The following is a 12,016-nucleotide window of genomic DNA, read 5'->3' on the forward strand; positions in this document are numbered from 1 at the left end:
TTTTGTTAACATATCCCAGGCAGGCTGCTAACATTGGCCTTGCTGCATCAGAGATCAAACAGCAGGGTGGAGGTCAGAATCCCATTTGAGTTTAAGCAGATGAAGCAGCTCTAGAGGCTAAGTGCCACCTTGGGCAACAGCAAGAACTGAGTTCCTTAGAAGTCAGATTGGGTCTTCTGGGCAGATCCGTGCCAATCTAACAGCACCTTGGGGAGAATGCTAAACTGGGACCTGGCTCCAGGGCTCCCAGCAGCAAACCAAGCAATGGTTAGGCCTGAAATATTCCAAATTCTGAGGATGTTACCTGTCACCAATCATGCCAGTTAAGTCCGAACTGTGCATAGGACACCTCTTTGGGGAATTCATAGATGTCTAACTTGTTGCTCTAAGGCTGTGTACACTAGAAAAGGACAGGTAAGGTGCAGTTATAATCCTGCTCTGTTCCTGAGCTAATGTCCATTGATTGTATAGACAACTGAAACTGCGGGGGGGAAATTTCATTCTATACTCCAAAGACTCAAGTTTGGGGCACTTTTGCATAAGATGGGGGGAAAGAAGGAGAGAGAGGTGAGAGAGTAGAGGAGAGACAGAGACAGAGAGACAGTGAGACAGAGAGATGTTTTTCCTACTCTTTCACCCTCTTTGAACAGGCACATCTATCTGTTTAGCAGCTCATGTTATCATTGTAAATTACTTTCTGGCACAGGAGGCTTATTTTCATAATGGGCATTTATTTATTTAAGAGTAGGTGTGAGTTATTTGGCATGTAAGGAACACACACCTTTATTACCTAGAAAGAAAGCTGTGAAGCCTCTTTGAGAAGGCCATGGAGTTGAGAGAGACAAAGAGACAGAGACAGAGAGAAAGAGAAAGAGACAGAGAGAAAGAGAAAGAGACAGACAGGCAGAGACAAGAATGCCCATGCCCTGGAAAGTGGCACCATTGGTTTCTTTCATCCCAATCTCGGTGCCATGCTTTCCCCCCCCACAACTGATGGGGGAATGATGTAATTGCCCATGGCAACATTGGTCTGCATAAAGTCATGGAGGTCTTCGGAGGGAAGGTACCATCCCAGGGAATGATAGTATCAGGCAGAGGGTGATTCAGCACCTGCCCTGTCATGGCCAGTGCCCAGGCTGGATGGATTTGGGGAGTACACCTGTTGTTGAACTCCCGCCAAGTACTGATGGCCACTAACCCCCCAATCACTTTTCCCCCGCTGTTGATGCTTGGAATGTCAGACAGGACTGATTGGCAGCCGGCGTGTGCTTCAAACACAGCAGATGGATTTTTATATTAGCTCCTATTTCACGTTCAGGCAGAGCAACCGCCCGCCACACTAAAACTGCAGCCTCGACGCTGCCGAGTTTGCTTCTGTGAGATTAATTCTGTGAAATTAATTGGGACAAGATTGAAAAGGAAATTAAAATGCAGCTGAGTGAACAGGCCTTTCAAACACCTTTTTCCTGCTCTATTCAAACTTGAATTCTGTGGTGGTCGCGGGCATCGTGCAAAGTAATTTACGAGAGGCAGGCTCTCAGGAGCAATCGGTTACGTGTGAGGAAGCCCGCACAAGCGCCCACAATCTGGAGCCACTGAAGGGAGTTAAAATCCCACCATGGCACTGAACTGCATCTCCACAATGAGGAGGGGGACGCGTGTATATGGGGTTGGGGGGAAAGAGAAAGCTAATTTCCTTCATCAGGAAGGGTTTAAAACCTGAACCCCCAAAGGAAGGAACAAAATAATCATCCACTGGGTACTTGTCAGAATAGTCTGATTTGTTCCCAACTTTTTCCTTCAATATATTTTAAAGTCCTCAAAGTGGGAGTCGGGGAATTAAGTGGAAATGCAACTACCTGGTACCTGAGAATATAAGTATTTGGTGGGGTGGGGGAAGGGGAGCAGCAGGAGCTTTTTGGATAATCATGATATTAATCATAAGCTCTGGACACTGACATGTCTCCTTGGTCTGCCTTCTGTTCAAGAAGTTCCTGAGATGTCTTCAGGCCCCATCCATGGGAATGGAAGTAGCCAATGACAATTTCTTGGAATAAGGGGAAGTGGACTCACGAGGAGATCTTTTGTCTGCGTAGTTGTGTCCCCCTACTTGAGTGTAGCTCTTTTGTGTTTTTGGAGCAAAGAGATGAGGTTTTTAGAGGGTCACTCAGAAGAGTTCTGGTGAGATAAGCCCCCTTCCACTGGTTCCATTTTGTTCCCTAGGAACAAAGTTTAAAGACTTTTTCGTTACTTCTCTGTATATGTGTTGTTTACTCTGGTAGAATTAGAAGCACCTTGAGAGCAGTGACTATTTTGTTTTTATTTTTGTATATGTATACATACATGTATATGTACATACACACACCCAGACATATACACACATATGCATGCATGTATTCTAAAATTGTTATAAAGGAACATATGATAAGTATTTATTATAAATAGAGATATGTAATAAATGTGTCAATGAAAAAGAAGATGGGCTGGTCACATGGTGAGAGTCAGGCATAACTGATGACTAGCCTTCGTATTCCATTGGTATCTTTTAACTATCAAGAGAAAGCAGAGAAGCCCCCTAGCATATTGGGTGGACCACTACTGCCTCCATGCTTAATTCATAGGAGAATGTGGACAAGGGTTGCATAGGTTGGGCAGGCATGGATGGGCTATGATCTACATCTCATACAAATAATACCTCCAGGGAGCAGCTAGGTGGTGCAGTGGATAAAGCACCAGCCCTAGATTCAGGAGGACCTGAGTTCAAATCCAGCCTCAGATACTTGACATTTACTAGGTGTGTGACCCTGGGCAAGTCACTTAACCCTCATTGTCCTGCCAAAAAAATGAACCCCAAAACAAAACACCCCCAAACACATAATAAGACATTAACATTGATAAGACCACAACAGACCCACGGTGGTACTGGAGTATATCCTCAGTAGCCTAGCACAGTGTCTTTCTCATACTAGCACTTAATAAATGTTTGCTGAATTATCATAGGCTTACAGAACCACAAGCTAGGGGCAGTGAAGTGACCCTGTAGACAGAGTGTCTGACAGAAGACCTGAGTTCAAATCTGGCCTGATACTTGCTAACTGTGTGACCCTGGGCAAGTCACTTAACCCTGTTTGCCTCAGTTTCCTTATCTGTAAAATGAACTGGAAAAGGGAATGGCAAATCACTCCAGTATCTTTGCTAAGAAAACCCCAAGTGGGGTCACCAAGAATGGGAAATGATTGAAAAATAACTGAACCACCACCATCACCACCACCACAACAATGGAATCATACATTTAGAGTTGGAAGGAGCCTTAGAGACCATCGAGGCCAACTTTCTCATTTTACAGATGAGGAGGCTGAGGCACAGAGGGGCAAAAATGACTTGCCCAGGGTCACACACCTGGAGAATATCTGAGCCATGATTTAAGGTCTTTGTGAATTTCTTTCTTTCTTTCTTTCTTTCTTTTTGTGTGTGAGGCAACTGGGGTTAAGTGACTTGCCCAGGGTCACACAGCTAGTAAGTGTCAAGGGTCTAAAGTCAGATTTGAACTCAGGTCCTCCTGAATCCAGGGCCAGTGCTCTATCCACTGTGCCACCTAGCTGCCCCTCGTGAATTGAATCTCAGTGACATCAAGCTCAGGAACTATGTCTTCCCCTTGTGGACAGAGCCTGTTGGGGAACTTTTCTCTCAAGAGAGCTTTGTAAGGACAAATGGCTCTCCTTCTGGGCTCATTCCTTTCTGGACATGAATAAACCTCTTGAAGTCATCCTCAATTCCAGTGTTTCTATATGTGACTCAAGACTGGAGGCAACGGAGACATTTGGAGAAACAGTAGGGTGCAGTAGGAATTCAAGAATCAAGTTTCCTATTCCCTTCCCCATCAACCCAGGGCTGCCTCCCTTCTCATTACCCTACGTTGAAGAAGGACCCTTTTTTCAGCAGAAGGAGGGAGGGAAGGAGGAAGAGAAGGGAGGAGGGACCTGCACTTAGGAGGACCGAATACCAAAGAGCTGCCTGTTGGCTGTATCTCAGATTAGCAGAGAAGCCCAGACGTGGCATCCCTCTGTCAGAGTGAGCTCTCTAGCCTCAGTCTAATCAAGTTTGTTGCCTTGAGGTTAGCTTGTTGTTGCTGAACTTGAGCTTGGGGTTAGAGAATGATTCCCCCATTGGACCTATGTCCTGGAAGGAAACCGCTTTTCATCAGGTCTCTGGCCTGGCTCTTCCTTGGTTGACTTGTCCCAAGATAAATGGCCTTAGGAAAACTAAGCCAGAACTTCTTAGCTTTTGTCTTCCTGGCTGTGCTTTCTTTTCCTTAGTTAATACTGTATGAACTGAGCCCGCCATGAACTCAGGCCACAGCCCAGGACTCTTGTTTTGTTTTGTTTTTTGGTTTTTTTTTAGTGAGGCAATTGGGGTTAAGTGACTTGCCCAGGGTCACACAGCTAGTAAGTGTTAAGTGTCTGAGGCCAGATTTGAACTCAGGTACTCCTGACTCCAGGGCCAGTGCTCTATCCACTGCACCACCTAGCTGCCCCCCAGGACTCTTAAATGTGGATGTTCCAGAGCCAGACAAAGCTCTTAAGTACTGCTGGTGCCTGGATCCAGCTAAAGAAAAGAAGCTGAAAGTGGATTAGAAAACACTTAGGAAATATACCCACACAGGTATATATATATGTATATATACACATACATATGTGTAATATATGGGCCAAACACAAATATATACATTCTTTATATATACTCTCTCTCTGTGTACACACACACACACACACACACACACACACACACACACACACACATATATATATATATAAAATAAGTGTGTGCGTGTGCATGTATACACACACATCCTGACTGTGTGACCCTGGGCAATTCCTTTAGCCTCTTAGTGGTTTATTTAGCACTCTAAATCAGTAAGTTACTCAGAAGGGTTATCTATTTGTATTGGTGGAGGAAGTTTCTATAAGTAAGAGTCCTCTATACTAATGACATCACAAGTCCAGTCCCTATTTCTATCCCTCTGTATTTGTGAATGTATAATGGGGTGAGTGGTTAATGAGGTCTTTAAAGCTTTTGTAATACCTATGTGCAAGCTCAGCAAACCTCCATGTGCATACTGTGAATATTTAGAGGGGAAAGTGCATCCCCAGTCCATGGTAAATATTTTTTTACTTGGGCCTTGCCAAACCCCAGTAAATATTATTTTGTAAAAGATGCTGTTAATTGGTTAATACCGGGGAGATGTTAACTGGCTGATTGATTTTGGGGGAATACGCTGGATGGGGGCTCGTGAGCAATAGTATTAGAAACCTCAACTCCTCACACTTACCCCTAAAACTTTCAGGGAAGAAGTATTGGCTTCTGGGGACCCATTTGCCATTGAGAGAGAGAGAGCGCCCTAGATTAAAGCCTGTGCTAAACATGTGTGTGTACGTATGTATGGATGTATATGTATATATGTGTATATGTATATACACACACACACATATACAGAAATTTCCAGAGAAAGGGTGGTCAACCATTGGAGAAGATGATTGAGGTTGGTTATCTAAATTTCTTTCCTTCTGTTTACCTGGCATGGTTCAGGGGAACGGACTAGGTGGCTTTCTAAGGTGCTGAGGATTCTAATAAACTCAAGGCATATGAATAGATATCCAATCTCCCATACTCTTTAGGTTACCAAGTAGTTAAGTGGAATGGCACTGACAAGAGAGACCCTCATCTGTAGCTCATGACTCATTTCTCCCTTTGTTGGGTGTTGGAAACATTGGGAGCAAAGGCAGCTGGTACATTGTTAGGGGAAGAAACTGTCATGTTTCCCCTGAATCTGAGAAGTGACAGAACTGGCATATTTTAGCAGAGTGGAAGTAGAAGACCTTGTAAGATGTTTCCATAGCAATAAATTCTGATCTCTCTGCTTCTAAGAATGGAATTGGGGAAGAGGGAAGGCAAACACTACTGGGGAGAGGTCTCTATATTCTTTGGGATCACCTGGAAATACAACAGTCTTGACAGATGCAGTCAGCTCAATGTAATAGGGTAGGTCACTGCATAGCCCCTTTAAACAGGAAGAGAGGGAACCCCAGTGAGAAGCCATTAACAAAGGCAAAAGACGGGCAAAACAAACAGAATAATCAAGACGGAGAGAGGAGGCCAGCAGACAATCTGGCTCTGTTCTCCCCCCTCCTGCTACAGGCACCTCCAGACAATGTAAACAGTTAATTTATTCACCTGCGGGCTCTGGGCAAACAGGGGCCTGGTCACACCTGAGTGGATAACTCGATTACCCCTGTAATGCCAGTACGGTAATGTACACAAATTCTATTACAAGGCAAACCTTGCTTTCGGGCATTTGAAATACCAATCAGGCCAACGTCCACTCCCCTCTTTGCTTCCAATTTATTCCCGGAGGCTCCGAACTGCACAGAAATGTCAAGAGAATGGAGTGGGCCCAGGTTCCAGCCCAGAGCTGGGGTGAAGATACTGGAGATTGGGGTGTGATCTCACTTGGTGCATTTTGGGTCAGGGGCACCCCCTTTCAGGGTTAGGTCTGAATACCATCCTAGAGTTCAGAGGAGTCATGTGAAACATCGGAAGGCAACACATTGGGTGCTGTCTGGGGTTGCCAGTGGCGGACTATATGGTTTCTTCTTTATTTTTTCCAAGTGGCTTATATGTTATTACCAAGTAGATAGAAAAAAAGTATACTGTGAAATGTGGTTTAACACCACTCCTTGTGATTACTTCAAATTCAAGGAACTTTTTTTTTTTTTTAAAGAAAATGTACTCTGTAGAATAAGTACTATGCTCATATATATTTGGGAAATGTTCCTAACAGTATTATCACCATAGAGAACAAAAAGGTATCTGTATTTATAAAAGTGATTTGTTCCATACATGGAGGGAACCTACTATATCTTGGTCTGTCTATACAGCATGCATGCTGTCAGTCTTGACCAGTATTAATTAGCCAGTCAATCACTAAGTTAGTGGGACAGTGTATAGAGTGTTAGACTTCGAGTCAGGAAGACCTGAATTCCAATCTTGCCTCAGACTCTTTTTTCCCCCCCCAGGGCAATAAGAGTTAAGTGACTTTCCCAGGGTCACACAGCTAGTAAGTGTCGTGTCTGAGGCTGGATTTGAACTCATGTCCTCCTGAATTCAGGGCTGGTGCTTTATCCACTGCACTACCTAACTGCCCCCTAAATTTAATCTTTTTTTGGGGGGCCTCCCAAGATTTATGTTCTATTGGGGAGACAACATTGAAAATGTACAAAATGACTACAAGTTAGTCTTGGGGCCATGGCACCAGTGGCTGGGGGGAATCTAGTGAGGCTTCCTGCAGGAGGTGGATTCAGCACTGAAGGAAACCAGGGATTCCCCAAGATGGAGGTGTGAAGACTGGCCTCTACAAAGCCTTGGAGACACGAGAGAGGTGTCCTGTGTGAGGAACAGCCAGAAGGGCAATTGGCAGGACTTGGCAGCGTTTGTAAAGAAATATTTATAAGCTGGAAAGGTCGACTGGGGCCAGGCTTGTGTCTTCCTATCCCCAGGGTTTAGCACAGTGCCTAGAGCATAATAAACAGGCACTTAATAAATGCTTAAATACTGAAATACTTGTTGATTGATCAAATCCCAAACCAGGGGAGTTTGTATTAAATCTTAAAGAAAATAGAGAGCTGGTGAGTCTGTGTGAAAGGGAGTAACATAGACCTTCACTTTAAGGAAATCACTTTGGAGGACTGACTGGAAAAAGGGAGAGACTGGAGGTATGGAGAAAGACAAATTAGGAGGTTATTGCAATAGTCCAGGTGAGAACAACCTGAATTAGAGGGGTGGCCACGTGGTTGGAGAGGTAGGGATGCATTTTAGATACAACTGATCGATTATGTAGGGTGGAGGATGGCTCCAGTTTTGCAAAAGGGAAGCTAGGTGGTGCCATAGTGCACAGAATACCAGCCCTGGAGTCAGGAGGACTTGAGTTTAGATCCCACCTCAGACACTTAGTAGCTGTGTGACCCTGGGCAAGTCACCTAACCCTATTTGCCTCAGTTTCCTCAGGTATAAAATGAGCTGGAGAAGGAAATGGCAAAGCACTCCAGTATCTCTGCCAAGAAAACCTCTAATGAACTAACAAAGTCAGACATGACTGAACGACAGAAACCAATTTTGTAAACCTGGGTAACCGGAAGGATAGTTATGCGCTTGACAGCAACAGGGAAGTCTGGAAGAGGGGAAGGTTTTGGGGAAAAGAGAATGGATCCTGTTTTAGACATGTGGACACCCAGTTTGAAATGCCTAATAAGTAGCTGGTGATGAAACTATTGATCTTACCCTTTCTGTTCCTCATTTTTCTCTCCCTCCAATAAGTAGGACATGAACTGCGAGTGTTTTTTTCCAATAAGATTCCCTTGTTCAGGTCCCACTGTGACAAATCACCTTTGCAAGATGGTTAGCTAGAGTTAGGGATTCCTGGTCATTGTGGAACAATAAAAGTAGCTGACTCCTATGGGAATCGAATCCATTAGCTTAACTTTATTAGTACTGAATTCTAAGCAGTTGAAATAACCAGTTTCCACTCAAATCCTAACACATAGTCAGTCAACTAACTTTTATTTAAGTTCCTACTATGTGCCCGGCACTGTGCTAAGCACTGGCAATATAGAGAAAAACAAAAGGTAGGTCCTACTCTCAAGGAACTTGACAGTCGAATGGGGGAGACAAAGTAAGTGCAAACAACTGTACACATGAGATAGAGGATAAATTGGAGATACTCTCAGAGGGAAGGCATGAGGTAGGGTTTTAGCTGATTTAAAGGAAGCCAGGGAAACCAGGAGGTAGAGATGTGGAGGAGACTTTCCAGGCATGGGTGGGACACAGTCCATGAAAATTCTCAGTCTAGAGATGAATTTTTTGTTTTTTTTGGGTTTTTTTTGAGGAAGAGCCAGGAGGCCAGTGTCACTGAAGAGTATGGGGTAGACAGATTAGGGTGTAAGAAGATTGGAAAGGTAAAAGGGGCCAGGTTGTAAAAGGCTGTGAAAACCAAACAGGGCATTTCCTATTTGATCCTGAAGGTGCGTTTACTGAATAGGACAAGTGATACAGTCAGATCTGTGCTTGAGGAAGACTCATTTTTTTTGTTTGTTTGTTTGTTTTTGTGGGTTTTTTTTTTTTTGTGGGGCAATGGGGGTTAAGTGACTTGCCCAGGGTCACACAGCTAGTAAGTGTCAAGTGTCTGAGGCCAAATTTGAACCCAGGTCCTCCTGAATCCAAGGCTGGTGCTTTATCCACTGCGCCACCTAGCTGCCCCTGAGGAAGACTCATTTGACAGCTGAGTGGAGGATGGACTGCAGTGGGGATAGACTTGAGGCAGGCTGACCCACCAGCAGCCTACTGCAGTAGTCCAGGTGTAAGGTGATGAGAGCTTGTACCAGACTGATGGCACTCAGAGGAGGAAAGGAGGTGTATTTGAGAGATGTTGCAAAGGTGAAATGGACATGCCTTGGTAACAGATCGGATGTGGGGCAGATAAATGAGAGTGAGGATAACACCTAGGTTGTGAGCCTGGGCAACTGGGAGGATAGTGGTCCCCTTGAAAGTAAAGTTCAGAAGGGGGGAAGGTTTTTAGGGGAAGATAGAGTTCAGTTTTGGACATAATAAATTTAAGATGTCTATAGGACATCCAGTTTGGGATATCTAGTAGGCTGGTGGAGATGTGACTCTGGAGGTTAGGGCTAGATAAGTAGATCTGAGAATCATTAGCATAAAGATGATAATTAAATCCATGGAAATTGATTATATCACCAAGTAAAATAGTACAGAGGGCATCTGCATAAATGCACACTCTCCAAATTCTTGTTTATCAGGAATCCGCAAAACATAAAACCCAAATAACTTTTTTATAGTGTTGTACAGTATAATGATAAATGACATACACGAGGTGCCTTCTAAGTCATCAAAAAAAAGTTCAAGTTATGATCAGCATAGTTTTAGTTGAATCTATTGAATTAAAAAAATTTGTAATCCATGCAGAGCAGTTGTTTTTAACCTGGTGTCCATGCACTCTTTAAAAATGTTTTGATAACTGTATTTTAATATAATTGGTTTCTTTTGTAGTCTTGTGTATTTCATGCATTTAAAACCATTATTTTGAGAAGAGGTCCATAGGCTTAATCAGAATTACAAAGGGGTTCATAACACAAAAGAGTTTAAGAACCTGTGATATAGGAAGGAGTAACATGGTGTAGTGGGCTAGAGAGTACTGGGCCTGGGTTCAAATCCCACCGCTAATACTTCACAGCTACAATTATGGGCAAGTCATGTTACCATGCTGAGTCTCAGGCAACTCTCCAGGACAATAAGTCATAGATGGGTTTTGATCAATTCAGTGGAGGCAGTTCTCACACTGACAAAATCACTGGTCCTTGATATATTGATATTATCTGTGTATAGTCTAGGTGGTAACTCTCATTTAAACTGAATGAGAATATTCAATTAATCAAAGCTTGCTTTTCCCTAGTGGTAATAGATAAATGGAAATTTACTTTGTGTGTCATTTATACCCTCCAGTAACATCTTGCTCTAATGCCTTATAATAGCTAGCATTTCTAGAAGCACTTTGTTTGTAACGTGATTGGCTTGTTATTTGGGAAGGGGAAAGGGAATAAGCATTTACAGAGGCCTACTATGTGCCAGGCACTGTGCTAAGTGCTTTAACAAATATTATCTCATTTTATCCTCACACAACCCAGCCTGGTGGGTGCTATTATTAGGCTGGTTTTACAGTTGGGGAAACTGAGGCAAATAGAGATTAAGTGACTTGCCCAGGATCATACAACCATTAAGTGTCTGAGTCTAGATTTAAACTCAGGTCTAGTTGGCTCTAGGCCCAATGCTCTATTCACTATACTATTTAGCTGCCTCACATCACTGCATTCTTCAAGGCTATCTTACAATGGACTGTAAGCTCTGGCAGGTTCTACCAAGATGGAAAGGTTTTGTGAATTGGCCTGGCAACAGATTTATATGTCTCTCATTTAAGGACAAGTCCTGCTCAATTCAAAAAGATATATACATACACATACATACACATATACATATTTGTGTATCATATATAATATTTGCTGTTTCAGTTGTTTCAGTCATATCCAACTCTTCATGATCCCATTTGGGGTTTTCTTGGCAAAGATGCTAGAGTGGTTTGCCATTTCCTTTTCTAGCTCATTTTACAGCTGAGGTAACTGAGGCAAACAGGGTTAAGTGACTTGCCCACGGTCACATGGTAAATAAGTGTCTGAGGCCAGATTTCAACTCTAGGATATGATTTCAGGCCTAGCACTCTATTCATTGGACCACCTAGCTTCCATATGTATGTATGTATGCATGTAGGTACATATGCGTATGTGTATGTATGGAATATATAGATACATGTACTATATGTTTTATACATATGTGTGCCTTTTGGAATTGAACTGTGCTTGTCCTTAGATGACAGATATACATACATATATTTTGAAAAATGGATTTAGATAGGGGGAAATTTCTTCAAGACTCAAGAAAATCTCGTCTGGTTTCCAAGTCACACTCCTCTTCCTACCTTGCTCAGGATTCGGATGATATCACCTCGCTGGAAGGGCAACTCATCAGGATGGTCACTGGTACAGTCCCATAGCCCCTGGTAATAATTAGCATAGTTTCCTAATGAAAGGGAAGAAAGATATATGGTTAACCCCCTCCCACAAAATACCTCTTGAGTCAGTCAACAGAAGGCCCCCTGTTTTCAAAGGCCCCTAATTTCTAGCTGGACACTGCAAGGCTGGGCAGGAAACCTGACACTCGCATATGTTAAAGCAGTTTCACACAGACTGAGCAAAGGACTGTGGGAGGAGGGGATCATTAACTAACATTAAATATTTACAGATCACCAGCAGTAGGATATGACTTGGTAATGTGATGAAATGCATTTCTTCATTAATAGAAGAAAGTCAAGCAGGATATTCCACTTGTTTTTTTTTTT

At 43.1% G+C, this 12,016-nt stretch overlaps 1 protein-coding gene across 1 annotated transcript in view; it reads right to left on the bottom strand.

The window, feature by feature from the left end:
- Positions 1-12,016, bottom strand: part of SKAP1 (src kinase associated phosphoprotein 1) — a 376,479-nt gene that overhangs the window by 11,884 nt on the left and 352,579 nt on the right. Inside the window, exon 11 of the mRNA XM_043962576.1 lies at positions 11,597-11,697. Coding sequence (XP_043818511.1) covers positions 11,597-11,697 — 101 coding nt within the window. The remainder of the gene's footprint in view (positions 1-11,596; positions 11,698-12,016) is intronic.

This window comes from Dromiciops gliroides, chromosome 4 (genome assembly GCF_019393635.1).
Source record: "Dromiciops gliroides isolate mDroGli1 chromosome 4, mDroGli1.pri, whole genome shotgun sequence".
Taxonomy (NCBI): Eukaryota; Metazoa; Chordata; class Mammalia; order Microbiotheria; family Microbiotheriidae; genus Dromiciops; species Dromiciops gliroides.